The sequence below is a fragment of the Sordaria macrospora genome, chromosome 4 (genome assembly GCF_033870435.1).
Source record: "Sordaria macrospora chromosome 4, complete sequence".
NCBI lineage: Eukaryota > Fungi > Ascomycota > Sordariomycetes > Sordariales > Sordariaceae > Sordaria > Sordaria macrospora.
The window spans coordinates 3,662,220-3,689,376 of NC_089374.1; the positions used below are offsets into that span (position 1 = coordinate 3,662,220).

At 53.4% G+C, this 27,157-nt stretch overlaps 7 protein-coding genes across 7 annotated transcripts; 3 read left to right on the forward strand and 4 right to left on the reverse strand.

Annotated features, from left to right (window-relative positions):
- The first annotated feature begins 91 nt into the window (after positions 1-91).
- SMAC4_02276 (uncharacterized protein) lies at positions 92-2,395 on the forward strand. The gene is made up of 2 exons (XM_003350515.2): positions 92-484; positions 560-2,395. The coding sequence occupies exons 1-2, from the start codon at positions 362-364 to the stop codon at positions 1,535-1,537; spliced, it is 1,101 nt and encodes a 366-aa protein (XP_003350563.2). The 5' UTR covers positions 92-361; the 3' UTR covers positions 1,538-2,395.
- A 25-nt stretch (positions 2,396-2,420) lies between these two features.
- Positions 2,421-2,762, reverse strand: SMAC4_02275 (uncharacterized protein; the record flags this gene model as incomplete). Its single annotated transcript, XM_003350514.1, has 1 exon — positions 2,421-2,762. One exon carries the CDS (start codon positions 2,760-2,762, stop codon positions 2,421-2,423), a length of 342 nt encoding a protein of 113 aa, XP_003350562.1.
- Positions 2,763-4,078: 1,316 nt separating this feature from the next.
- On the reverse strand, positions 4,079-5,430 carry SMAC4_02274 (uncharacterized protein; the record flags this gene model as incomplete). The annotated part of the gene is made up of 3 exons (XM_066089740.1): positions 4,079-4,717; positions 4,789-5,220; positions 5,275-5,430. The coding sequence occupies 3 exons, from the start codon at positions 5,428-5,430 to the stop codon at positions 4,079-4,081; spliced, it is 1,227 nt and encodes a 408-aa protein (XP_065946907.1).
- Positions 5,431-5,765: 335 nt separating this feature from the next.
- SMAC4_02273 (uncharacterized protein) lies at positions 5,766-7,382 on the forward strand. Its single transcript, XM_003350512.2, has 3 exons — positions 5,766-6,215; positions 6,592-6,781; positions 6,899-7,382. The coding sequence occupies exons 1-3, from the start codon at positions 5,916-5,918 to the stop codon at positions 7,180-7,182; spliced, it is 774 nt and encodes a 257-aa protein (XP_003350560.1). The 5' UTR covers positions 5,766-5,915; the 3' UTR covers positions 7,183-7,382.
- An 88-nt stretch (positions 7,383-7,470) lies between these two features.
- Positions 7,471-12,804, reverse strand: SMAC4_02272 (uncharacterized protein). The gene is made up of 5 exons (XM_003350511.2): positions 12,764-12,804; positions 12,542-12,682; positions 9,521-12,407; positions 8,736-9,469; positions 7,471-8,677 (listed from the first exon to the last, which is right to left on the reverse strand). Exons 1-5 carry the CDS (start codon positions 12,779-12,781, stop codon positions 8,201-8,203), a joined length of 4,257 nt encoding a protein of 1,418 aa, XP_003350559.1. The 5' UTR covers positions 12,782-12,804; the 3' UTR covers positions 7,471-8,200.
- Positions 12,805-16,985: 4,181 nt separating this feature from the next.
- Positions 16,986-19,986, forward strand: SMAC4_02271 (uncharacterized protein). The gene is made up of 2 exons (XM_066089739.1): positions 16,986-17,797; positions 17,879-19,986. The coding sequence occupies exons 1-2, from the start codon at positions 17,686-17,688 to the stop codon at positions 19,384-19,386; spliced, it is 1,620 nt and encodes a 539-aa protein (XP_065946908.1). The 5' UTR covers positions 16,986-17,685; the 3' UTR covers positions 19,387-19,986.
- Positions 19,987-21,550: 1,564 nt separating this feature from the next.
- Positions 21,551-24,644, reverse strand: SMAC4_02270 (uncharacterized protein; the record flags this gene model as incomplete). Its single annotated transcript, XM_066089738.1, has 2 exons — positions 21,551-22,684; positions 22,797-24,644. 2 exons carry the CDS (start codon positions 24,642-24,644, stop codon positions 21,551-21,553), a joined length of 2,982 nt encoding a protein of 993 aa, XP_065946909.1.
- Between the last annotated feature and the right edge of the window lie 2,513 nt (positions 24,645-27,157).

Here is a 27,157-nt window from a genome sequence, read left to right on the forward strand (position 1 = left end):
TCTGACTAACCACATCCGTGTCCCGTGAAACCTGATCTCATGAACCATTGTCCGGGCTGATGCTCCTTCAGGGCTTTCATGACACTTCATGTTTTCATCGTCAAATCACACTTTTTTCAACTAAGCTTTATCCATAGTATCTCAGGCCTTGGCTCGGTCATTGGGTTACTACTTTTTCCTCTGGTCGTGACAATGACATGAGATCCGACAGAGCGGGCGTTTGTCGTATCGCATAGGTATTGCACCACCGGCATCGCCACTTGTCATCACTACACTTCAATAGCGATCTCTGTTTGAGCCTTCTAGTGTCTCAACGAACATTTAATCTAACCCACGGTCGGGCATCCATATCACCATCATAATGGAGCAAAGAACCCCCAGTCTAGCCGGGAGTGAGACCCCCAGTAAAAAGGGGAAGGTTGCACTCCCAGCGAGTTGCGATCCACCACAGCCCGGCGCACCACGGAAGCCCCTAGTTTGGATCGTAAGAAGCCCCCTCCTCATCATCCTCTCTATACTTCCCCCTAAATCCCTTCATAGTAACTGACACCCATGACAGATATTCGGCGGCACCGGCCAAATGGGCCGCTCCCTAGTCAAGAGCTGCCTCAACCACGGCGACTCCGTCACCGTCGTAGGCCGCATCTTCGAGTCCACACCGGAGCAGATAGCCGCCGCACACCTGCACCACCCGCAAGCCGAAAACGCCTTTGGCACGCTCTGCGACGTGCGCGACTACGCCTCGGTCAACCGGGTTATCGACCAAACCCTTGACCGGTTCGGCCGCATCGACTGCATTGCCAACTGCTCCGGCTACGGCGTCATCGGCGCGTGCGAGGACCAGGACGAGCACGAGATCCGCAACCAGTTCGAGACCAACTTCATGGGCACCGTGCACATTATCCAGGCCAGCCTGCCGTACTTTCGCGAGCAGGGCGCGGGGCGGTACATCATTTTCAGCTCTACCTCGGGCGCCTTGGGTGTGCCGGGTTTGGGACCCTATTGCGCGACCAAGTATGCGGTGGAAGGCCTGATCGAGGCCATGTTGTACGAGGTCGACGCGTTCAATATCAAGGCCACGCTTGTCGAGCCGGGTTTGGTACGCAGAGACGAGGCGGACACGTCTATGGTGCCCCGCTGGGGCCACTTCCTCATTAAACCTGCCAGCGAGCCCTATTCGCACGCGACGTCGCCGGCGCTGCACGCGAAGAGGATGGTGCAGTGGCTGGGCGATAAGCAGCCTACTAGTGCCCAGAAGTGCGCGGACTTGGTGTGGCAGTTGGGTCATTGCTCATATCCGCCGCTGAGGCTGCTGCTGGGTAGTTATGCGATTGAGAGTATCAGGGACCGGCTAAGGTCGGTGACGGAGGAGTTGGAGGATTGGAAGCATCTGCATTTTCCGGTGGCGCCGGAGCCGGGTGAGAATAGGGGCGAGGGCGGCGAGGGCGAAAACAGAGGAGGCGAGATGGGCGACAGAGACCAGGACGGCATGGAGATGGAGGTTGAGGAGACGTCGCCTACGAGCAACAGGGAATAGATTATTTTGAACACGATTTGACAATGGCGCCTAGGCGCGCCCTCCAAATCCCAAACATCGGACGACAAGACCCTTCCCGCCCTTCCTGCCCGCCCCTACTACCTAAGCCTGCACCGTGCAGCCTACAGCAGACACTGCACCATATAAGGGCCCTTACCTGACCCCTCTACCACAAGAAAAGCTGCGTCTATATGGCGCAGCGGTTCCAGTTGATAAAAACTTTGCCGGGTACGCTGGTATCCCGAGGTACAGTTTTCGTAAGGTCGCTGACTAGAGGATTGAGGTTCGTTCCACAAGCTCAACAGGGCGACTTAGCTTTTTGCAACTTTTATCGAATAGCGGGATCGCTGGAGATGTGGGAAATGGGTGTTTGCGTTTTTCTTTTGTGTTTTGGGATTTAAAAAGGACATTTTCATTTGGTGTTGTAACATGAGGGAAGATGCACATCATTTGAAGTTATCACGGGAACACAATACAACACAACGGAGATGAGCTACGCAGACACTCACGGCACAGAAGCAGTTTGCAGAGCACTTGGGAGGAGGCGAACAGAGTGATTGATTGATATACCTTTATTGAATGAAAACCCGCTCCTCCTGACCGTTTCCTTCGTGAAGCTAAAACATTCGCTCCTCTTCCCCATCCACTTATACATTTGGACGTAAATGCATGGCTATCATGTCCCCAAAGCCCATCACACACCCGTTCCAAGCCTTACGCTTTTCCTTCGAAGACTCTCTCTCTCACCCAACTCATACATCCCCTACTATCAAAGATACGCACCCTCCAACTGTCCGTCCACAACCCTGATACCAACCACTCCATCGCTTCCACTTGACCTTCCAATCGGCCTTGGTTAGCCCCGCGCGTAGCTTCATCAATCTCACCACCAGTCGCTTCTGCATTTGGCCTCCGAACCGGCTTCCGCTTCCGCTTCCGCTTCATCAGTATCAGTATCAGTACTTCCACTGGTGGTCTCCCAGTTGCTGCCGTCAAGTGACATTCCTGCAAACTCCTCATTCAATTTCCGCTGCTTAGCAGCCTCGGCCGTTTCTGCATCATGCTCCTCCTTTTGCATCCTTATCCCCAACTGCAACTCGTGTTTGCTCATCCTGGCATTTAGCGGCCTGACGGATCTCTGATGCCTGCTTTCCCTTCTGCCGTTGAGCTTTCGGACGCAGGCGTTCCTTCTTCCTCTACCGCTTCGGTTGTTGTTGATGTCCATGTCGAGTTGTTGTTGATGTCCATGTCGAGTTGTTGGGACGAGTCGAGAGACTTGTAGTAGCAGAGACGGCGGCGATGATGATGTCCAGGTTGCATCCTGTGGGTTTGACGGGCTGGTTTGTGGTTTTGCTGTTGGAAGGTATAGAGGAGGAGGCGAAAACTGAGTGATGGCAGGTAGTGCAAGGAATTTGTGGTTGGCTGAAGAAAGTGACCGTGTGATCGCTCAAGATATGGCCGTGGCTTCGTGTCGTTTTTATGTTGATGTTGCTTGGCTTGTCGTGATTTGTGTGGATATGACGCTGTTGTGGTGATGGTTTGGAAGTGATGTTTGAGATAGTATAGTATAGGTAGGTAGTATTGGAAAAAGATCGGCGATGTAATTGATGTTTGGTCACTGAGACAGAAGAAACGAGGTGATATCAATGATAAAAAGAAGATGCTTGATTGATGTAGTAGCTGGGAGGGGAGAACAGAGAAAAATGGCAGGCCAGGGCGAATCTAAATACTGCCAAAACGCAAATCCGGAAGTGGGATGCACCTTCCGCAAGTCTCATTATGTTGTGTGTACGCTCTTAGTTTGTCGATAATGCTTTCCTGTTGGCGTATCGACATCATGTCTATCACCCATGGTCTTCCACGTTCCTTCCCAACAATCATCCTTTTGCACCTCGCCCTAGTGCTTCTGGTCTTGCCGATTTAAGCTCAGTCTCAGTACAAGTGCCTCCCATGGCTGGTTCGAATCAGTCGTGACAATGGATGGTTCGACTGGAGCTCTTCGTGATTTCCTTCCCACATCGAGAATAGGGCGGATCAGGTCCTGACCCCATGCTGATGACCCAAATTGGGCAGCATGGAAACTACACAGGGTTCTTGAGGCAACCACCCCAGGTTTGACACTTCCGTTCACTTGCTCCTCTGAAGTGACTTATGCTCTTGCTGAGCATTTTCTCGCACACCGTGGAATAGCAACATCATTCGCGAAAGAATCATCTCCGCGCTTTGCTGTATGTCCTCAGCGAGGCGGATCCTTGAGGGCTTGCCGGTGGTGAATCAATGGAAGGAAGCACTTGAGATGCATAAAAACCCTTCACACCAGCCGGAATATTTTGTTCACCAGAGCATTTCGGAACAGACCTGCGTTCGAACCTGTAGCCCGAAACAGCCGCGAAACAACGTCGGAACGATGACCAAGCACAGCCATGTCGTCCACGGAAAGAGAACGGGAGAAAACGCAAAAGAGGGATTTCCGGCACGGGTTGCCGAAGTCACGCCCAGCCCAAAATCAAGAAGCCTCAGCGACCGTGCCGTTCAACGCGCTCACCTCCTCTTCCTATGCCCACGCTTCTCCTTCCCACCCCTACCACCCCTTCCTCCTCTCCCACCAGGTCCCGAGGAAGCCTCCATACTCCTGATCTCGCGGGCACTGATCGTCAACTGTGCGCCCCTCATCTTGCCAATACCAGGCATATCCACTGCCCTGTCTCCGCCCCTCTTCTTCCCACCACCCCTGCCACCACCACCGCTCTTTCCGCCCTTGCCAGAAGCCTTCTCAAGAATGACACCATTCTCCCTGGCCTCCCTCCTCCTCTTCTGCTCGTACGTCTCGGCCGCCTTATTGATACCCTTGCGCATGTTCATGGGCATTTTTTCTTGTTCCAGCACGCTGCCCTTGGCTCCAAGCGCTTGCATGCGCATGTCCGTCGTCTTCTTGCGGATGCGGCCCTCGGCGAAGGCGCGCGTGTTTTTTTCGGTCTCGGCAGCCGCGCTGGACAGGTAGTGCGAGGCGTTGCCACCGGCGGCGGAGAGGATGTGCGACTCGGCGATGAGGCGCTGCAGGGCAAGATCGTTGGCGAGGAAGGCGGCGCTGTCGTCGCCGTCGGCGCCGTCCTTGTCCTTTTTGGACTTGGCTGTTTGGGAGGAGGCGGAGTCGAGGATGGCGTTGGGGGGTTTGGATGACTGTAGTTCCCGTATGTTAGTGAACCAAGCCCTCAAATGGTTAGACGACCACAAGAAATGAAAGAACGTACCAAATAAGCCTTCAATTCCTTCTTCGACATCTTCGCCGTATCCACCTTTGACGGATCCGTGGAGTAATCCACCACCATCACTTTGGGAGCATCCTCCTCTTGCTCTTGCTCTTCCTCCTCCTCTTCGCCTTCACTGTCGCTGCCACTGTAATCCTCCTCATCCTCTTCGTCGCCAGAGAAGTCGTCTTCCGAGCCCGAATCTACCGCATCATCGTCGTCAAGTATTTGGTCCTCGTCGAAATCATCGCCGTCCTCGTCCCCATCTCCTTGGACTTTCCTAGCCTTGTTCTTCTTGTCGGACTTCGATTTCTTCTCGGCCTTCGTCGTGGTGGTAGTAGTAGGAGCAATTGGCTTAAACCGAGCCTCGAAAGCGCGCTGGAAAATGGAAAGAGCGTCGCTGATATCTTCTTGGTCGTCCTCCTCTTTCTTCTCCTCCGCCTTCTTCACTACATTTTCTTCGTCCTCCTTCTCCTTCTCCTTCCTCGCTGGCTTCTTCTCCTTCACGTCCTTCTTGGCGGCGGTTTTCTGCTTGATCCTCTTGACGACGTCGTCCTCCACAGCAACTCTCTTTTGCTTCTTCGCACCCTCGGGCTGAGAAGCGGTCACGCTTTTCCGCTTTCCTAGTAATGTTGCTGAAGGCATTTTGGTGAAATGTTCGACGACGACGAGATACGACGGTAGTTGAAATTAAGTTGGTTGGTGTCGCGATTAGGTTGCTGCCGGTTGGTTCGCCCGCGGTTCCAAAATTTTTGGCTTGCAGTGGTTCCAAATGCCGGACAAGGGACCATTTGGGAGCTTATCGATAAGCTAAATGTGGCATGCAGCTCCCCATCTTCCGGTTTTTAGTGGAGTCGAGGAGGGATCTGCAGCACTGTGTGAGCTACCTCTAGGGGGGAGGGGGTAGGGTACCTCTAGCGGGACAGCTTCCCACAGCTTTTCCACTGGAGTGCTAGGAAGGCATTGTAGGGCTACCCCACTGAAACATAGCGGGCGGCATCCTTGACTTCAACCTCACCTTCAGTCCTGTGCGTCACATTAGACACTTAAGATTCAACCTCACTCACACTCACTTCCCGTCTCCTCACATCCCACTCACCTCACTCACCTCACTTCACCCTTCACAAAACATGACGCGTTTCCGCCCCTGCATCGACCTCCACGCCGGCCAGGTCAAGCAAATCGTCGGCGGCACCCTCGACAGCGCCACCTCGGAGCTCAAGACCAACTTTGTCTCTCCCCACCCGCCCGCCTACTTCGCCAAGCTGTACCGCGACAATGAACTGACCGGTGCCCATGTCATCATGTTGGGCCCCGGAAACAAGGAGGCGGCGCTGGAGTCCCTAAAAGCGTGGCCGGGGGTACTCCAGGTCGGAGGCGGGATTACGGATGGGAATGCGAGGGAGTGGGTGGAGGCAGGTGCTGAGAAGGTTTGTTGATTTATTTACTTTGGTTTGGATGTTTTTGGTGGTTTTTTTTTTTTTTCTTTGGGGGGGGGGGGGGGGGGGGAGGGGGTTGTGTGTGTTCTGCGTTAGTTGCTCGTTGAGTGGTCGGGTTGGGCTGAATGGTTGGATTGATTTTACATTATTTTTTTTCGGTTGTTTTTTGTTTCTGGTTTACGTTGTGAGATGCAATGTCTTCTTTTCCTCTTTCTCATGATGCTTGCTTACGGAGTTGCATATTTGTTTACTTTCATAAAGGGGGCTGGCTGTTGTTGCATGCCTCTCATTTGTGGGCTCAAGAGCCACCAGTGGCCTTTACCTTCTCCTTTTACAAGTTCAGTCACTAAATCAATCTACTCTATAGGTCATCATAACCTCCTACCTCTTCCCCAACGGCAAATTCTCCCAATCCCACCTCGACGCCGTCCTCGCCGCCCTCGACGGCGACAAGTCCAAGCTGGTCATCGACCTGAGCTGCCGCCGCCAGGGAGACGACAAGTGGTTCGTCGCCATGAACAAGTGGCAGACTATTACCGACATGGAAGTGAGCGAGGGTAAGTTTTTTTTTAAATTTTTTTTTTAATTTCTTTTCATCCCTTTATGTCTTCATCACTTTCTTCGTCTAGTTGATGACTCACATCCCCATCTTCCCTCTAACCACGCCAAAACAGAATCCATAAAAGCCCTAGAACCCTTCTGCTCCGAATTCCTCATCCACGCCGCCGACAACGAAGGCCTACAAAAGGGCATCGATGAGAAGCTGGTCCAGAAGCTGTCCGAGTGGTGTTCCATTCCCGTGACCTATGCTGGTGGCGGTCGCAACCTGGAGGACCTGGAGACGGTCAAGAGATTGAGCGGTGGCAAGGTTGACTTGACTATTGGCAGCGCGTTGGATTGCTTTGGTGGGAAAGGTGTTACGTTGCAGGAGTGTGTGGAGTGGAATCGGAGGCAGTGAGGAAGGAGTTCGTGAGTGGCATGGGTTTGAGGTGTTGGATGAAGAAACTTAGAAGGGGGTACGTAGAGAGATGGTGGGTTACATACCCTTGGGTGTATTCTATTCCGAAGACGGGCAACGTGAAACGATTCGATGTTGTGACGATACTGAACGAAATGGACTCAAGGTAACGGAGTGACTTTCATGGGAACCAGTATATGTACAAGTTGAACCTACTTTGACAGTTACAATCTGGTCTATGTGCAAACAACTGGATCATTGATAAACCTAAAGTTTGTAGACAGAAATTGTATCTCTTTACTCTTATTTCTCTTTGGTTTCTACTTACTACTCTACTAAGAAGACACCCATGAACCAAGAGGATTAAGAAGGGGGCACCAGCCCCAAGTAGACAATGAAGAGTAAGTACTGTAGGTACTAAGTAGTATGTGTTACTCGGCAATGTGTGTATATGTCTGTGTTTTCTTTACTCAAACAATTGACAACATAAAACAACAGCCAGCAGCAATTAAACAATTGCGCCAGCAAGCTTCCATTCCATATCCAGATCAATTCGGCAAGAAGGAAGAGAGACAAACTCCTTCGACAAAAAAGTAGTATAATAACCTTGGCCCCATAGAAGCGAAGAAAGAAAAACAAGTTTCAGCGAGGCTATGCGACGCTTGCGATCCCACCCATCACCAAAACATGCCAGAGCCAGAATCAAATATATCAGACAGCCGCAATGCAACCAAATGCCACAATGTATGTAATGTAGTGTGCATCCATCCCGTGAATCCCGCGCTTCGCTAAACAACGGGCAGCAAGCGAGAAGCACGATCATGATCATCATCACCTATGATGTCATACTCCATGCGGTGCTCCATCACCGGTTCCGAGCACCGGACTTTTCCACCCCAAAACGCACCTTTTCCCAAGCTTCATCTTTTTTTCTTCGTTCCCCTCGTACCTCTTCACAACATGTCTTCGTGACTCAACATTACAATAATTGTTTGGCGCGAACGCGAGTCAGCCCGACTTATACAAGACTGCTCTTCGTCCTCGAATGCACCCGTCGGCCCTCGGCACGCCTACGAATCGTCTCTTCTCTCTTGAGCACCAACTCGCACCACTTGCCCTTCAGCTTCGATGGGGTGCCCGACACTGTATCGTCATCGGAAGCAAGGATGGTGTCACGACCGATAACTTCGCCGAGAACCTTCATCCAGCCCTCCTTCTCCTCAGTGCTGTCGGCGTAAAAGTCGATCAACTCGCCGTTATTGAAGCGAATTCGGAACCCTTCCTCGACAAACATGTAGCCTTCTTCGTCCTCGGCGAACGCAGAACGACGGCGCTTTCCGTTCTTGCCGGTAATCTCCTTCTCCATGAGGGCACGGCGATCATCGATAAGCCGCTTGGCATTCGCGAGGTTGATGGTTGCTCGTGGCTGTCGAGTTGACTCGTGATAGGCGGTCAGCTTAGTACCAACCAACTTGAAGTAACGGCGACGCCAGTACTGTGATGAATGTTAGCAAGCGAGACAACAAATTTTGGGATATGGACGAAAAACATACCGGGCAGTCTCCACCCTGCTGGCTGAGAAGACCTTCCCAGGATTGGGCCAGGCGCTCCTCAGCAGCCTTCATCTCGCGAATGCACGAGTTCATGCTTTTAGGCATATCCTCATCGGTCGCTCCCTTGGGGCGAGGTACGAAGAGAAGTTGGAGTTCCAGCTTTCCGATCTTATACGGCGCACGGCGAACAGGCCCAGTACTACCGCGCTTGCTCTTGACGCTTGAGGCGAAACCGGCCTCTTCGGTAGCCCACTCGTTGAAGGCCGCAACTTCCACTGTATATGGGCGTCCGAAACAGCGGGATTCGTGTTCCTTAAGGCAGACGTACGAACGAGCAAAGCTTCCGTCTTCGGCAGCCAAGGGGGAGAGAAGGTCCCATGCGGTGGGCTGAGTCTTCATTTGCCGGGCAGCGGCTTCACGCTGCTGTTGCGCCAGGCGTTCCTCCTCTTCCTTTTGTCGCATCTCCATCTCGCGCCTCTTCTTGGGTGAAGCGAAGACTCTGCTGAAGGTCGACGTCTTGGCCTTGGTAATCTTAGCAGGAGATGGTATCGCCTTTTGCTTGACCGGAGCGGGCTTCTCCAGTTTGACGTTCAGGGTCAACTGGAATTCCAGATCGTTAGGTACAACAAGTTCGAACTCCTGGCCAATGGGTGCATTTCTGGCGAGCTCCAACCACGCCGTCGTGACACAGTGCACACCGTTGTCCAGGGTCAAGGCAAACCAAGTCCGCTCGTCTACAGCACGGTTAGTCAAGCCCCATTCTGTCCTCAAAGCAGGAGACTTACTCTTCGGGATGGGCAGATCGAGATCCTTCACGCCCATCACCTTGACGAACAAACGACCTCTCTCTCCGCTCTCTGGGCCCTCCATGCCAGCGTTAAGGTCTTCTTCGATTATCGAGGTTGTTGCCGTGGCGTTACTCTCCTGGCCAGGAAGTGGTGGCACCGGCCCGGTGGTACTGGGTCGCTTCTTGAGACTCCTCTTTCTCGGTTGAGGATTCCAAGGCTCGACTGTCCACGACTGAGGACGATTTGCCTTCACGGGTGAGCCGCCCGCGGATCGGTAGCCGCTACGGGAATCGTCGCCATCCTTATCGCTGGCAGTGACCATTTTGGTGTTCTGTCGCATAAGATAACCGCGCTGTTTACGATTCGTAACGTTAGCATCGAGAGGTACATCTTCTGTGAATGGGCCGGGTTTGGTTTTGCTTTCGGACGCTTGTCCAGGGAAAGTAAAGCCTCCGGTTGTGGTGTGGGATTTATTTAGGAAATCGTCAAAAACAACCTTTTGCGCCTCAATCACCCTCTCGAAATCACTCTCGAGGCTGAGGCCAACATCGATATCTAGGGTGAGGCTGCGATTCTTAAAGCTGGGATGACGCATCATGTAATCATCAACCGAGGTTCTCAGAAGTTCAGGCTCCATGTCCTTCGAGATACGGCTACGATGGCGTTCTGGAATCTGGGGGATGGTTGGGACTTCACGACTAACGTGGCGACGAGCCTCACGCATGCTTTCAATGTCGGCAGGTGTCGCCGACGGCCGAGTCTTCAACTTGGAACCAGACGCCGACTTGATAGTGGCAACTGTTTCCGGGATGGCGGGCGATGCGCGAGCTTCTTCTTCATCACTGTCGGGCATGGGGCGGTGGATCACAGACTCTGGGGTACCTGGCTCCTCCTCGTACTCATCTTCCTCCTCAGGATCTCCCCAACCGGAGCCGTCATACTCGGGCTTTGACAGCACCTTCTTCACCTTGGGCGTCTCTGGCCTCTGTTCGATGTGGATTTCCGGCACGGCCTGCTGTTCCGTTTCCTTGCCCTTTTCGGACACGGCGACTTGCTCAAGTTCCTGTTCCTTCTCCGGCTCGGCAGGTTTGCTCATGAATGACTCAAGGCCCTCGGCAAAGTCCCCATCCTTATTTTCCTTGGAAAGCTCCAGAGAGCCGCTCATTTGGCTGGAGGAAGAAATGTCTCTTACTGCGGGCGGTTCAATTGCTGGGGTAATTGATGCCCTCGGAGTGGACACCTGATCATCCTCATGATCATCCTTCTCGGGATCTGTGGCAAGAGAGTACTGGCTTTCAGTTTCATCGTCATGGTGTAACTCAGACGCATCCGCCTCACTGTCGACAGTCTCGGTATGATCATACGTATCCGCAACCGAATAGTCGTCCTCTTCACTGTCGTAATTGTGGTGTGGGCGTTTGATGATGACGCTTCCCTCTTCCTCGCTGTCGGTTTCATCGCTGAGGTCCGAGTCCTCAGTGTCCTCAGTGGTAGGAATCGGCACATCTGGGTCGTAGGCACCCGGCTGTCTAGGGGGAGATAGGGTTGTAGGGTCAGAGAAGTTATAATCCGACTCCCTTTCACCGTTACCGTTAACCCGACGCAGAATAGATTCGCGCGAGATACGCGGTGGCAGTTGGTAGTCTTCGAGATCTCCAATGGTGTCGTTTTCCTCCTCATCCTCTTCAGGATGCGAAAGGGGACTGCTCAGTGGCTCCCGTTCAGAGGTATGGCCCTCGCCGCGGCCGTGGACAGCACGACGCATGCGACGCTCCCGCTGTTGCTCAGCAGCGTGTTTTCCGTCATCGGAAAGCATCATGAGTTTGAGGCGCTCTTCGAGAGACATCTTGCCAGTGCCGATATTTTGCATATCCGCCTTGGTCAATGGAGCTGGTGGAGGAGTGGGGAGGCTCCTAACGGGAGAAAGGGCGTTGGGAGAGGCAGAATCGCTCCTGCTTGACTGGCCAGGAAGTGGTGGCAATGGCCTGTGGTCACCATTCGAAGTACCCTCCGAGCCGACACTTCTGGAGAAAGGATCGTCATTTTCGCCCTGCCTCCAGTCCTCTGGGCCAACAACGGGGGTCTTGTCTGTGTCCTCGAGCGAGGCATCAAAGCTGTCCCCGCTCTCGCTGTGATCATCATCGTGCAACATGTAATGATCATCGTCGTCCTCGTCTTCGTCCGAGTCGTAGCTCCCCTCTCTGGAATTACTGCCAATCGAGGATAGATCCGGGGTCGCCATTTCGTACTCGTTCACTTGAGGCGGAGCGGCATCGAAAGTGACACTCTTCGCATGGCGGTGAAGGGCTCTGCCGGTTGGAAGTTCGTTGCCGTTTTCGTCCGTCGCCCATGTGCCGTTTTCGTGGTCGAAGCTGGCCTTGAATCGGCTTGAGAGCGACGACTTCATAGGCGAGGTGGACAGGCTCTGGCTTCCTTGCTCCCTGTCCCTGTTCGGTGTTTCCGGGCGGTTCTGGGCGGGAATGGTGACTGGAGCCGCGGTAGGCCGAAGAGGAGGGCTTAATATGGGGATGCTGGTGCTGCTTTGGCTTCTCCCATGGCCACGGAAACCGCTGAATCCCATACCACCAAATGCGTTTCCCTGGATCTTGGACAGCGGGCGTTCGACTGGAGGGCGAGGGGATTCCTGGCCCGGCTTGACTTCGGAGGCGAGAATGTTGCTGTTCTTGACGCGGGACGCCTTCTGCAGCCGTTCGATGGAGGAGCGACGGACAGGCGAGGGGGATCCGGTGCGACTATCGAGACTGTTTTCCGAGTTGAAACGGGTTTGCCAAAATACACGCGGGGAGGTCGCGTTATCCATGGGCGACATGGGAGACGACTGGAAAGGGGAGGAATCGGTATTTAGAGGCGACATCTTGGACTGCTGTTCCTCGGACGTTAGCATGGTGGTGAATGCAGGTACAACCAGTTGGAGGCCAAGGGGATATGCGACATGCATGGAGCAAGGAGAAGTCGATGGAGCTCGTTCCTGGCTCTAGCGGCCATGTATTAGCTTACCTTTGCCTGTGCCTGGCTGGAACCGGGCGAATTCCTCCTCTGTTCCGTGGGCGAGATCTCGGATAGTGGCCGAGGGATAGCACTCTGCGTCTTGGACGGGATAGGCATAGTGTTGCTCTTGGAAAGGCGGAGAGGATGCACCTAGACGCGCCACGTAGTTAGCGGTGAGAGAACCAATGAGGTCATTGCCCAGGAGGGCAGTGGAGAGATGGCGCGCCCTACCGGTTCCTCCGACGCCATGGTGGTGGTGGTGGTGGTGGTGGTGGTGGTGGTGATGGACAGTTGGGCGTGGCTAGGGAGAGGTTCGTCGACAATAAGATTACTTGGTGTTGATGCTGAAGCCGTTTGCTACAGCGATGGCATAGCAACCTAAAGGTAGGTAAGGTAAGGGATCGTACAACTGTCGCAAAAAGAGGCACCGCGCACTGAGACAGATTGAAGATCGCGCAAAGCAAGGGCACGACACACAAGGGAAAAGGGTGTGGCAGTGCGGGCGCAGTAGTTATGCTGGTAGGTTGAGGCAAGTAGACGACGAAGATAGGCGGCCGTCCCCGTTGTGGTAGAGTTGTGTACACAAAGTTGAGTTGTGAAATGGCGGACTCCAGGGACGCGACGCTTGCGATGCGACGCTTGGTGCTGCACTGGAAATCCTCGTGGAAATATCAACAACTGATTGGCGACCGGATCGTATTTAAATAGTGTCGGTCAAGCACGCGTTTCTCACACCGCAAATGAGGGCGATAAAATGACGATGTGTGTGTGTGTGTGTGGTTCAAGGTTGCGGACTGGCGCCCTGAGGTGCTGGGGGTCCTTTTTCCGAAGTGAATAACAACAACGACGAGGACGACGACAAGGTCGATATCCGAAGGGAAGGTTTGGGTTGGATTGACCGCGCAAAGTGAAGTTGGGTTGCGGTTTTGGGAGACGGATGAGTTGGTCAATGGCAGCAGCACTCAGTCAGCTTGCTTGCTTGCTTGGAGTCGTGCGTGGGAAAAGTTGGAGACGGGGGAGAGAGCAGTGGGAAGAGCTTCAGAGGTCCAGCTCGCTGGGGTTGACCTTGGTCGTGGTGTTTATGGAAGGCATCCTGCCCGGTAACAGGACGAACTGTGGGCTGTGATTGGCCAGACAGCGATCAGCACGAGGCCTTGACCCCCTCACTCACTTAAAAAGTGGAGTTGCTGTAGTAACGCTAGAACGCTACAGGTGCACACCACCCGCTCTTGCCAGGCGCAACTCTTGGTCTGCGACTCTTATTATTTTTTCCTTGGTTTGCTCGCTGTTGGCGCCGGAACCTGATGGAATGGCACTGCACTTGGAAAGAGCGACCACTGGACTGCAACCTCAACATGGGAGCATGGGCACCGACTGCACTTGCAAAACGCCGGATGATGTGCACAACACGAAGCAGTGCACTGCACCGCGCAACAGCCCGCAACTGCTGCGGACCACTGCAGGCCAGGGAGGAAGCGCAATGGAGCAGATTAGCGTGCGGCCTAGTGCCCCCATAATGCACCGAATGCAGCTGCTGCAGGGAGACTTTTTGTCGAAATTCACCTATGAGGGGCCCGAACCGGAGCTGAAGCCAAAAATCTTGTGGCTTGCGTAACCCCACCCGACCAGGCCGACGCGACGATACACCACAGAAGATCATACAGCTTGCCCACTCTCGTCTCGACCACTGATAGCCTTCAGCTGCTGGCTTGCCGACTGCCAATGCTTCACAGGAGCCGGTCCTCCCAATCAATCTGTAACACCACCAGCCCCCTCAAAAATCGCCGGGACGGGTAGGGAGGTGGAAGTCTAGAAACAATGCAAAAACTCGGGATAGGACGCCGCCAAGGGGGGGATTTTTGTTCTTCCAGGGGGGGAGTTGTGAGTTGATCAATAGTTCCAGGTCGACATTGATGTTGAACCACCACACCCACCATTTCCAAATTGTCTCTCGATTCGGTTTCTCAGCCTGCATGTCAGCTTTCCACTTCGCGGTATCATTGATAAGGAGGCACTGCTGCACTAGCAGTTGTGTACCTTGCAGTCAGACTCCCGCCAGTCCTGGTCCTGGCACAGCCTGGGGAAGGGGGACGACAAGGACTTTGAAGAAAAGCAAAAGAAGCCTCCGCCGGCAGTCTTTGCGAGTCTTGGATAGACTAAGGCATTTGCAATGCCGCCATCAAGGTCGCATGATGATGCCAGCCTTTCCGTTGAGAAATCGTTTGCATCATATCACATAGAGAATGCGATGCGTTGTTCGTTAGCTTGCGGGGGCTCAGGGGGGGAACTTGGAGACTTCCATTCCAATCATGTGAAGTGGCTGGCATACTTTCAAGTATTGGAGACACAAGATGGTTGGATGCAGCCCGGTCGACTAAAAAGTTCCCAGTGTGCCCTGTTACCAAATGTGCCTTGCGAGGTGAGGTGAGTGAGGTCTTGGGCCTTGCTTGGTCTTATATGTTTCAAGTTGACCCCCCGAAATTTCGGATTTCCTGCCTTCCCCTTTGTTTACACAGCCATGTTCCCCCCTTTTTTTTCGGCTCCTTGCCTGGATCGTTGTTGACGACGTGGAACAGCCGGATGAAGCACGGCCGGGATTTGCAGATCTACGGAGACACATGCGATCCTATTCATTACCGCCATCTGCCGCACTCGATACAGCGAGGCTCTTTGTGACAATGCTCACTCATCAGCGACTCGAAGCGTGGTTCATGTTCATAAGCCAGAGCTTGCGACTTGCATGTTTCTCAGGGACGTTTCCCTACTCATCCCTTGGGGGGTTTGTCTGTGATACTGTGGTCGAGTGACACAGCAAGCCCATAATCCCATGTGTTGCTTGACAGACAGCATGCATACCGTCAACCGTACGAGCAGACCAGGTGTGTCGAGGAGGTCTTCCGGCACACACAAGAGATCCTATATTTGACAGTATCTGTTGTTGTCTTATAGTTTGTCGCTGTAGTGTACTTTTGGCTCGTCGTACGTTGTCTCCAAACTCCGCATCGATACACTCGGACGTTGCCCGACAAGACGGGGATTGGAGATGTCGTCACTCGTCAGAGTGTTGGAGATAAGAGCCGCGATAAGAAGCTTCCAACGATATCCAAACCGCATGGAACATTCCTCTGCGGCGAAATACGCTTCTAGAAGCAGCCCGATCATGCCGGTTTGAACAATGATCGGATACGGAGCTGTAATTGCAGAGAGAACTAATAAACGAACAAACAGACAAATCAGGGGTGTCGGCAACGATGTTGTTTGTAAGCGTAGTGTTCGTGTTTGACCCGAGTCGAGGTTGCCGTCATTCTTGAACCCATTTTCCAACAAAGGAGAGTTGCTGACCATCGAATCAAGGGACCAGTAGCAATTATATGATTAGAACTCCATAGTCGAGATTGGGAGCTGAAACGTGGCATCTTCGTCTTCGGACCCTGCGGCCTTCTGGAAGAGTTTCGGTGGTCTGGAGGAATGGATTCCGGATACATGGACGGCGGACAACAAAGCGATACGGGCAAATGGTGACGTACTGATGGTATTCGCGCGGTCGGCCTTTGGCGGCATTGGTCAGAATGCCGAGACGGAGGAAGGGAGAGAAGGGCGCACGGGTAGCCAGGAAGTCAGGGAGAGGAGGGCGGAGATCCACCGAGATTGGGAGGCTACGCTATCCGGTTTCTGGTTTTCGCTGACTGGACTGGACGGCCAGACCGGCGCCGGAATGGCTGGGTGCATTGACTGCAAATCCAAGAAAAGGAAGACAAGAGTTGGAAAGATGCAGGTTGGATGGATCATCATGGGTTCGGGATATCACGATCTGATATACAATCGGGGTTGAGGCGTGTTTCCCACGAGCTCAAACCCCCAAAAATCGCCATGATGCCATTCCCACGCCGACGGGATTGTTAATGCGACAGTGTTCATTGGCATGACCTGATGTTGACTTCATTCGCGAACTCAGACCTGACAGGTTCCAAACCCCCAAGAAAGTCTAAATTTGGGTTCGGGTCCCAAGATCCAAGTCAGGGTAGTTGGGATCCTCGCCAAACCGATGGTACCAGGCCTTCCGGACGAAACGCGTCAATGTTGCACAGGCCCAATTCCCGAACCGACAAGGGCGGTCCAAGAGCCCACTTCCAGTCTGAGAGCCTCAACCTTGAACCTTCCGGTCCGGGACCTGCTCCAACCGCAATCCGGCCGCCACTCATCCGGGGAATGTTGAGTTCTCATTGGCCACGCCTCAATAAATGCCCCGCTGGCCTCGCCAAGACGGGGCGCTCAAGCCACCGTAGATACCAGAAGTTGCTGAAAAAGGTCTCCAAGCGCACGGACACTCCGCGACTCATGTCGACAAACACCAACTTTCTTCATCTCTTGTCTTTTTGATGCTTGATCCAGTTGTACCCGCGCTGCCGGGCTCTCCCGGTCATGATCTCCTTCGCTGGCGGTCTGGCATCCACGCGACCTCCACTGCACCACCCTCTCGGCGAATGAACGGAAGAAGTTGCGGACTGCCCTTTCACCCTTTTTTTTGTCAAAAGTTTTCATTCTCGATAATGCCTCCACTTCGTCTCGAGTCTGTTGTTATCGGCCTGTGTCGGCGGGGGGATTTCCAAAATTTCCATATCCAGAGGCAAACTCTCCACCACGCTTCAGATGAGGACATTTCCAGCAAATGAGAGAAAAGATACAAGTTCAATACATTCCTGGAAACTACCATGCCGGCTGGCTCGGAATCGCACCCAGTCCCTGTCCCTCCCCAAGGTGTGCTGCTCATCGCCAATGACTTCTCAGACCGACTCAGTGCTGCTCAGTGACATCACGAAATCCGGCATTGTGATTGGCGCACGTCGACGGAGGTGACCCCCTCCACAGGTCCCCGTCCGTATCCGTCGTCATGGGCTCAGATGGATCCCGGCCTCAAGGTTGGGAGGAGGAGAGAACGTACACCGGCGTCTACCTTGTTAGCTAGGGCCGACCCGCCGCCGAGGGTATTGAACCTTGACAGCGCAGCTAACGGCCGCATGGGATAAAATCGTGATCCGCCCACTGGACGCGGTCCAAAAAGTCTTTTTTTTCTGGCCATCGGTAATGGAGAGCTTATTGACTCCTACTCGAACACCATAATAGCATCTACGCCAGCCGGCTAAAGTCTCAGGATGGCTTCCATCACACGCTTCGCGAGGACCTCTTCCTCTTCCCTCCAGGTGTCCACCCGGTCTGCACCACTGGCCTTGACGGCGAGAAATTTTTCTACCGTGAAGTTCAACAGCAAGTTCCCCTTCCCCCGAAAACCCTCATCGTCCTACCCAAGCCAAGAAGAACCTCATTACTAACTACAACTCCTCACAGACAATGACAGAAAGGAGCGGGTCGTCATCCTGGGCTCCGGCTGGGCGGGCTATTCCTTCGCCAAGGACCTCGATCCCGAGAAGTATGAGCGCATTGTTGTCTCCCCGCGCTCCTACTTCGTCTTCACCCCCCTTCTCGCCTCCACTGCCGTCGGTACTCTCGAGTTCCGTACCGTCTTGGAGCCCATCCGCCGCCTGAACCACGGCATCGGCTTCCACCAGGGTTGGGCCCAGGATATCGACTTCGCCAACAAGACCATCCGCGTCGAGGCCAACGCCAATGCCGATTCTGCCAGCAAGGCTGTTGTCCCCATCGGCCAGGGCGGCCAGCTCAACCAGGCCACCGCCAGGGGCGCTGCCTTCGACGTCCCCTATGACAAGCTCGTCATTGCTTGCGGTGCCTATTCCCAGACCTTCGGCATCGAGGGCGTCCGTGAGCACGCTAACTTCCTCCGCGATATTGGTGATGCCCGCCGCATCCGCTTGAGGATCCTTTCCCTCTTCGAGCAGTGCGCCTACCCCAAGGGCTCCGGCACCCTCACTGATGAGGACCGCGCCAACCTCCTCCACTTCGCCATTGTCGGTGGTGGCCCTACCGGTATCGAGTTCAGCGCCGAGCTCCACGATCTCATCCACGACGATCTTGCCAAGATGTACCCCGACCTCCTCAAGTTCGTCAAGATCACCGTCTACGATGTCTCCCCCAAGGTTCTCCCCATGTTCGACCAGGCTCTTTCCAAGTATGCCATGGATGCCTTCAGGCGTCAGAAGATCGAGATCCGCACTCAGCACAACATCGAGCGCGTCCGCCTCGCCGATGGCAAGCTCGGTTCCGAGCACGGTGAGCTGAAGCTCAAGATCAAGCAGTACGGTGACAAGGAGGTCGGTGCCGGTCTCGTCGTCTGGTCCACTGGTCTCATGGCCAACCCCCTCATCAAGCAGCTCGCCTCCAAGGACTTCGCTATCCCCATCTCTCCTGAGGACCGCGCCGAGGCCCGCCGCCCCAAGGCCAAGCTCGCCACCGACCCCCGCACCGGCGGCATCCTCGTTGACGAGCACTTCCGTGTCCGCATCGAGACCCAGGCCGCCGAGCAGGCTGCCAAGGGCTCCGAGGTCGTCCCCACCTCCGGCAGCAACAGCCTCCTCCGTGACGTCTTCGTCCTCGGCGACGCCGCCGTTATCGAGAGCCAGCGCACCCTCCCCAAGACCGCCCAGGTCGCCGCTCAGCAGGCCACCTACCTCGCCAAGGTCCTCAACAAGGCCAACGAGGGCGTCGTCGACGTCAAGAACGCCCCTGGCTTCAAGTTCCGCAACTGGGGTGTCATGACCTACCTCGGCAGCTGGAAGGCCATCCACCAGGGTCCCCGCGACGAGCTCCGTGGCTGGGCCGCCTGGGTCCTATGGCGTTCCGCCTACCTGGCCAAGTCCATGTCCCTCAGGAACAAGTTCCTCGTGCCCGTCTACTGGCTCGTTTCCTGGATCTTCGGCCGTGGTATCTCTCGCTTCTAAACGGGCTATTCCCGGATAGATGCATGAGCAATCACAACCACCACACCAGAAATACGAAATACCCAAACTGTATAACTACGATTGTTTAGAAATTGGATACCAAGGCATAGAAGGCGGCGGCGACGGAGTTAACTTCACCCATAGACGGACGGACGGCAACATCTGCTTTGATACACAAATAGAGAAGGAGGGAAGGAAAGGGAAGGGAGGAAGGAATATGATACATTATGGGCAAGCATACGGCAAACGGGAGGCAATAAAGGTCGCAAGGGAGCATACTTCAATCGGGTTTGTTCCCTCGCAAGGGATTTTTGGGTTGGGACTTCAGCAACGACACAGTAACTTGTTTTGTTGCGTAACGACTTCAACACTCTTTCTTTTCCTTTGTCATACCAAGTTTATTTTGCATTGCAAGTTATGATTCTCTTTTTGCTTAGTCAAGTTTTCATGAACTTTTTGGCTCAGTGAAGAGTTCTTTTTTCTTGCAGTTAGCTCTTATTGTACATATATATAGATACCTACATACCTATACCTTCTTCTAATATCTTCTTTCTGCTTGTATGAGGAGCTATAGATATCTGAAGAAGCAATTCACGTCGTATACTTACAAACTTAAGCAGAGGATGCTAAGTGCAGACGGCTCCGTGAATGAATTCCTCTACAGTCAAAACGTGATACCTAAGTGACTAACTACATCACTATTGAACATCGACATTTGACACCACCACCCGGGCCTCAACCGAACCTCAACTACAACCAAAATCACAAAACCACAGTAACTCGCCTCCTTCTTCCATTAATCGCCCAATTCCCGAAATCTCCTATGAGTCTCAAAGAGACCATTTCAAATAAAACATGCACTCACTTCCTTTCTTCCATTATCACATGTATCACATGTTTGTTTATTGTCATCAACATCGTCATCACATGTCATAAAGGCCTACATGTATACCACTCCCTAACCACAACAACTACATCATCATCATTATTTCGGACGCCATCACATGCTTCGAAAAAGAAGGGTTTGTCACTTCCCTAATCGAAGCAAATCACATGTTGTCATTTCTCCCCTTACGTCGTCGTCGACGTCGTTGACATAGCTGTCCCTTGCACTACACTACACTACACTAGGCGCGATCTTCGCCCAGGACAGGACGAGACCAGGGTAGGTAAGGTAAGGTAAGGTAAGGTAGGTAAAGGACTAACTACGGTAAGTCTAGGGTCGTTCGGCTCGGCAAAAGTTTAGTGTCGGCCATTCAGTCGGCCAGTCGGCCAGGCGGCCAGGAGACGGGCGATGTCGGAAAGCCTTTTTTTTTTTTTTTTTTTTTTTTTTTTTTGTTTTGGGCTTGGAAGTACATAGCTTTGATAAGGGAGATAGATGTATGCCCATCAGACACAAGATGACTGAAATGATATGAAGTTCTGGGCGGGGGACGTCGTGCTTATCAGCTATATATATATATTTCCTTCCGTGCCGGTGAGATACATGTTACTGTTTTTGATTTTGGAACAAATATAACGCCAATAAAATGTTGAGTTTAGGGTGCTGAAGAATGAATGAAAGAAAGACTTAATTGTGCAACACTACGCCTACTCTTTGTCATGTCATGCTTTCAAGGAAGAGACCAGGCAGGGAATTGCTGCTCAGATTCATTTTCATCAACCTTCCCGTACCTACCTTAATCATGCAATCGTACCAATGCAAGAAAGTAGTATGTGAACTGTTATTCTATTTATCCTCTAATGTTCATCATATCGTTCGTTCATGCCGTCTATTCTAGATGGTATATGTAGTAGTGCTGCCGTCTTTTCTTTTCCTTTCTTTTTGGGCTCACGCAATGCTTTTCTTTCTCTGCATCCAAACACCTTAAATGATTCCCTTATAACGAACGAACGCCTGACCCTTTCGGTTTTTTTTTTCCCTCAACGACCGACCGACCGAACACCGTCCATGCAAGTAAGTCCCTCTTCACTCTCTCTCTCGTTCTTCATTCCGGGGTATCTCAACTCAACGAATCCAGCTCTTCCTTCTCTTTTCTCTCCCTGCTCTTGATATCTCCCTTTCGCTTCCCCACCACCAACTTCCTCTCCTCGCCAGTCGAGTTTCCATCTCCTTCAGGGCTATCCACCTTTCTTTCACCGACAGCGACACGGCCTGCGGCTCCTAACCACTCCCTTGTTCTACCGCCGTGACATGATCCATCCTTTGCAGACTAGCCCCTGTCCTACTCCCATTTTCCTCTCCCGACGCCCCAGCAGCAGCCTCTGCCCTGGCTACCGCCTCCATCTCCGCCCTCCCTGCAGCCTTTACCGCCTCTATCTCCGCCTCCATCTTCTTTCTCGCCTCCACCTTCTCCAGCGCCCTCTCCCCAGCCTCCACCACCACTTCTTCTCCATCACCATCAACCCACCCCATTCCAATCCCCTTCCTCCGTCCCCTTACCACCGCCTCCAACGCCTTGCCCACAGCCACCAAATCCCCCAACATACTCACATGTCCGCGATCCGTACACACCCGCCCGTCCCTCACCAGCTCATACCCCTCGGGCAACATCGACTCGCGCGCCAGCACCACGCCATCGCCGCTGGCAAAAACCAGGTCGTCGTACGCGTCCGTGCACGCGATGGCGTCCCGGCAGGAAACCCGCGCGGCGTGCACGGTGGGGATGTCCTTGGCGTAGATCACGGCAAGCGGGGGGTAGGCGTCTCGCGCCTGGTGGTGCGGGTTGTGGGCGAGCTCGGCGCGGAACTGTTTGGTTTCGGCGAGGGTGCGGGTCAGGTAGCGGAGGGCCTGGGAGCGCGAGGAGGGGGTGCGGTTGATGGGCGCTTGTTCTTTTTCTGGCGTTTCGGTGGAGGATGAACCCATTTGCGGGGCGAGGGTGCGGTCTTTGAAGACGTTATTTGCGGGCGAGGAGGAAGAGGAGGAGGAGGAGAAGGGGTTGTGGTTGTGAAGGTAGTTGCTGGCTGTGTTGGTGTGTTTGCTGTTGCTGTTGTTGTCGTCGCGGGTCTTGCCGCTGTTACTGCGGCCGCGGATAGGGAGGCTGGAGAGGTTCATGTTGGAGAAGGAGTCTGAAAGATTCAGAAGACTGCCGAGGGCGCCGGTGCTTTTGGATGGGTGAAGAGGTGGAAGGGCAGGTTCGCCGACGCAAGGGCAGAGACGGTATTTGATCCAGTCGTCTACGTTGTAGAAGTCTACCGGGTACTCTTCTTTGGTGTTTTTGTCGATGAAGCAGAAGCCGTCCTCGGGCAGGAATACAAATGTGGTGCGGAGCGAAAAGTTAACCTGTGCGGTGAGTACCTGTTGACCTATCTGTTAGCGTATAGATTTCATCGACTGGGCAGCCTTCTGGCCGACCTTCTCTCCTAAACTATCATCATCCAGCTTGTTCAGCTCTGCAGTTTCAACATACCTTCTCGTTCAACAAAACGGCATCGCCGTTACGTAACGGGCCCAGGATGTTGATGCATCGCTGGGGGACACCGGCGTAGACGACGCCTGCATAGAGATCCGGGCGCTGGTTGACGGCGTGCCGGGTGATGAGACCGCCGAGACTGTGCGCAATGACCCAGGCACCTCTTTGTTCAGGCGGCGTGTGAGGCTGGTTGGATGGAAGCTTTTCGAGGAATTCGTTTAGTTGTTTTGAGAGTCGGGCAGGGCTTAGTCGCCAGTCGTAGCCGTAGTCATGGACTCTGAGTTTGCCGTTGCGGGCGTTCTCGCACTCCCTCAGCTTTCTGAAGAGCTTCCTTGAAATATCCACCGGTCCGATATTCTGGAGCATGCCCGATGCAAAGATGTGCTTCTCCATGTTCTCCTCGTCCTCGGGCTCCAGGCCAACTTCCATGTTCACTTTACGGATGTTCAAGCCTACCTTGACTGGAACCCACAGTTGCCGGTACGGGGGCTCGGCGGACCGAAGAATAGAGCCTCGATATCCTCCCATAACCACAATGTCTCCTGTCAAAGTTTCCAGGATCGCATCAAGAGGATGAACAGCCTCTCGTGACGGCCGGTGGCTGCTTGGTCCAGGAGCTGAGCGTGTTCCATCTGTACCGTGAAAGTCACTTCCTGAAGGAACCACTTTCTTCAATGGCGATGTGATACCTGCCTCCGTTAGTCTCTCGCGGCTTACGGCCATCAGTCGTGTAAATGACGTACTCTTCGGTAGTTGAGGAAGTTTGAATGACGGCTCGAAGCTGTCGATGATGGCTTTTATCCTGGTGTTGACCTGCTCGCGAACATCGGCGAAGCGCTCATCGTCGCCCAATGAAGAGACCCGGGTCAAGGACTGATATAAGAGTGAATCATCAGAAGTAGAGTGGCGAAGGGTCGGAGGCCTTGAGGCTCTCAGAGATGATGACCGGACGGGACCTTGATTCGTATCTGTTCCTGGTGTGGTAAGGGAAGGCCCTGTTTGGGCTCGGTTAGAGCGTATGCCAGCTATCGTGGCTGACTTTGGAAGATGAGGGATCGACGGCCAATTGGAATCTTTGTGAGAAGAGCCGGAACCGGATGAAAAGAAAGATGGGGTGGGTATCGATATGGATGGAAGAGCCTTGGACAACTTCTTGAGGGCATTCTCTCCAGCTGAAGCTGCACGAGAGGACCTTGCCTCATTCCCAAACACGTTGAACATGGACGATGTCTTAGCGCCATGTGGCTGGCCGACAATCATCTGCTTAGGCTCAGCCCGCCATGGTGATGGAAGATCCGGAAGCCCTGAGTGTGAAGACTGGCGAAAATGGCCACGCCTCTGTGATTTCCTCGGGCTCATGGGCGGGCTGGGGTCAGCAGAGGTGTTTCCTGAAGACTTGGCCCTGGCTCCATCATCCCCGAAGTCGAAGAGACTAGGAAGATAGTTCATGGCAGCAGCCTTCTCAGCAGCCGGAGTGTTTGGTGAGGTCAGATGAGTCGCTCTTGCGCTAATGGCCGGCTGGATGAAGGACTGAGCACCGTCTTGGTCGTTGTATATGGGATCGTCCTCATTGTCATCGGAATTTTGTGCGATGGTGGCGAAGGGCCTGTTGGGCTGGGAACAGGCCGAGTTTAAGACGTGGGGTTCAGGGAGATCAAGTTTGAGGGGTACTGCTGAAGCCTCAGTAGATGGACCGGATGGGGATAGCGGGCATGCGGTCGACGTGGGAAGCGTGGAAGTTTGAGATTGAGTAGTGTTGGGAGTGGGAGCTGTGCCGCCATTGACGCCGACGGGGGCAGCTTCCGCTTCCAATGGCGCCCCGGAGGTCCCTAGCCCCATGGTCATGTTGGCCATGGATGACTTGCACAAGGACCAAACACTTGGTCGCAGCTAACTCGTCCTGTCCTGAAGGGGAAGTTTGGTGTTGGTCCGGATGTTCCGGTCAGGTGAGAATTGTGTGGGTGAAAGGCCTCGAGAATTGGTGAAGGTAGCGGCAGGTGTGATCGGGTGGTCCTCGAGGTAGTTAGGCTGATACAGTCTGCATTGTTTGTGCGGTGCAGCCGGTTTTATATGCTGGGTTCCGTGTACATGAAAACCCAAATAATAACAGGGAAAAGACAAGGTCTATGAGAAAAATGCCTAGGTAGGAAGAGAGAAAGGCGAGGCGAGGGTCTAGGTATAGGTAAGCAAAGCGGACGAGTGAGGCTCAGTTCATATGTCAAGGGTTGGTGGTGAAAGCGATGATACTCTGACGCCAGGGTCTATGAAAAAGCCCACTTGGTCCGAAGTATTTTTTTTCTTCAAAAAAGAGTCCCGATCCCCACTCCTGAGTCCCGCCATCCGGTTCACGCGAACGGTGAAGTCGGTGGTGTTCACCCTCCACTCGAGGGACGCACGGAGTTTCCATCAAACCCGATGGGGATCAGAAGAAAAGACGGGACCAACGGCGGCAGCTGAGCTTGCAGGGTCCCATCTTGGGGTCTGTGGGTCCATTCTGTGTGTTGGTGATTAGAACACATGCCAAGTGCTGTTCCCTTCAGACCGACATTGTAATCATGCATGTATGTGCATATAGTATGTGGTTGATCTACGCAGAATGTACATATTCCGTCGGCATTTTCGCGTTTAGTTGACAGGTTTCGCGGTTCGTTGTTCGACTGTCAACTTTAGCGGTGCTTTTAGTTTGGTGATGGATCCATGCCTCTTCAGGCAATTGGGCCCGGGGGCTGAGTGATCACCATGTTACCTTCAATAAGGCAGCAAGACTGGGTAATTCCTGCCTTCTACCATTCCGCGGAAGAGATTTCGAGTAGGCAACGAAAGACATAAGATACGCGGGAATAAGTCACAATGTTGGCTTACTTTTTTTTTTTTTTTTTTTTTTTATAAAAAAAAAGAATCTTATCCCAGCTTCAGCCACAGCAGCGGCGGTTGTCGTTCGCTTCAATCCCTTGATCAACCAAAGCTAGTTCATTCCGTCTTGACGTCATGGCGTCCGGAGATATTGACCGATGTCGAGTCTGATCTCGTCGTTGACCGGAGCAAACGGATAGCCGTCCCAGCGCCGTGGCAAGCGAGTCAATGCCGTACGTAATAGATCTGAGATGCACGACAGATGGGATCGAAGAAAATCTGGGGAAGTTCCAGGTTTCCCCAGGGGCCAACATCCGTCTCTTCAACCAAGCTTTTGCAGCACGTTCCTTGGCTTTCAAGCTTGCCACTCTCGCACCGGGCTGAGACACTTCGGACGAAAAGTCTTGACGTACCTCCGTTAGGGCTGAAAAAATGCGACTATTGCAAATCGCTGTGGCTGTTATGGCGGGCGGCTAGAATTCAACCCCCTCCGCCGCTGCTTCATGATTGAAGCGAGTTGATGATTTGCACAAGGGAGGAAGCACCGCCCTGCAAGGGCACACAGGCAAGCAAAGAGCGAAAGCGGAAAGCTTCATCAGTTCATTGCCCCACCCCCCATCCAGGACCAGATAAGCTTGCCAAGGCCGCCTCGTCCGCCTCGTCCGCCTACAATGCAACGCGATGTCACCACACCGAGGCTTGACAGCTTCCTAGGCTTACCTAAGAAAAGCTTGGTGACGCACATCAGGCCGACGTCCTCCATTTGTAAATTTTGGAGTTTAAGCTGTGAGAAAGCAATTGTGCATGGAGGGCGGTACGAAATAACCTAAGGAGCATTTGGATTTCGATGGCCGGTTGGTTAGATAGGCGTCCGATCCTCTTTCATGGGTGGGCAAGGAGACCCCGAATATATCATCAGATGCTTCCCAGTTGAGACACAGGCGAGTCAGAAAGTTAGAAAGACGAACAGACAGTGTGGAATAACCGGTCCCTAGTGTCGGGTAGCCCGCGACTCTGGTTGATATACCGCAGATGGGACGAGAGGTTCGTCCCTGCGAGGCACAAACTCGGAGCAAACTCGGGCGACATAGGTTTCCCTTTTCGTTACAACCCCACGAGTTGACTTGCTCATTGCTTTGTATGCTGAAGACGAGGATACGCGAATCATAATCGTAAAAGCATTCTCAAGTGGCTCGGATCCTTAATGTTGAAAGGGTCAAAGATCCAGTGTTTGCCTGGCTCTCCCAGTTGAAGAATTGAAGGGTCTACCATATGAGTGCGAAATACAGTGAAAGGTTGAGAACGGTGGGGCGTAGGGATGTCGGACATGACTCAGTCAGGAGCACGACGCTGACGGGATGTTAACGCACCGCTTGACGACCCAATGCGGATTTTGAAGGACCGGTGTCTTCCGACCCGTTGGCGCAACCAAAAAGAAAAGGGAAATGTGACCAGAAATCAGTCGTCGGGAAAGAAAGGAGACGTGAAAGTCACAGAAAGCCTTT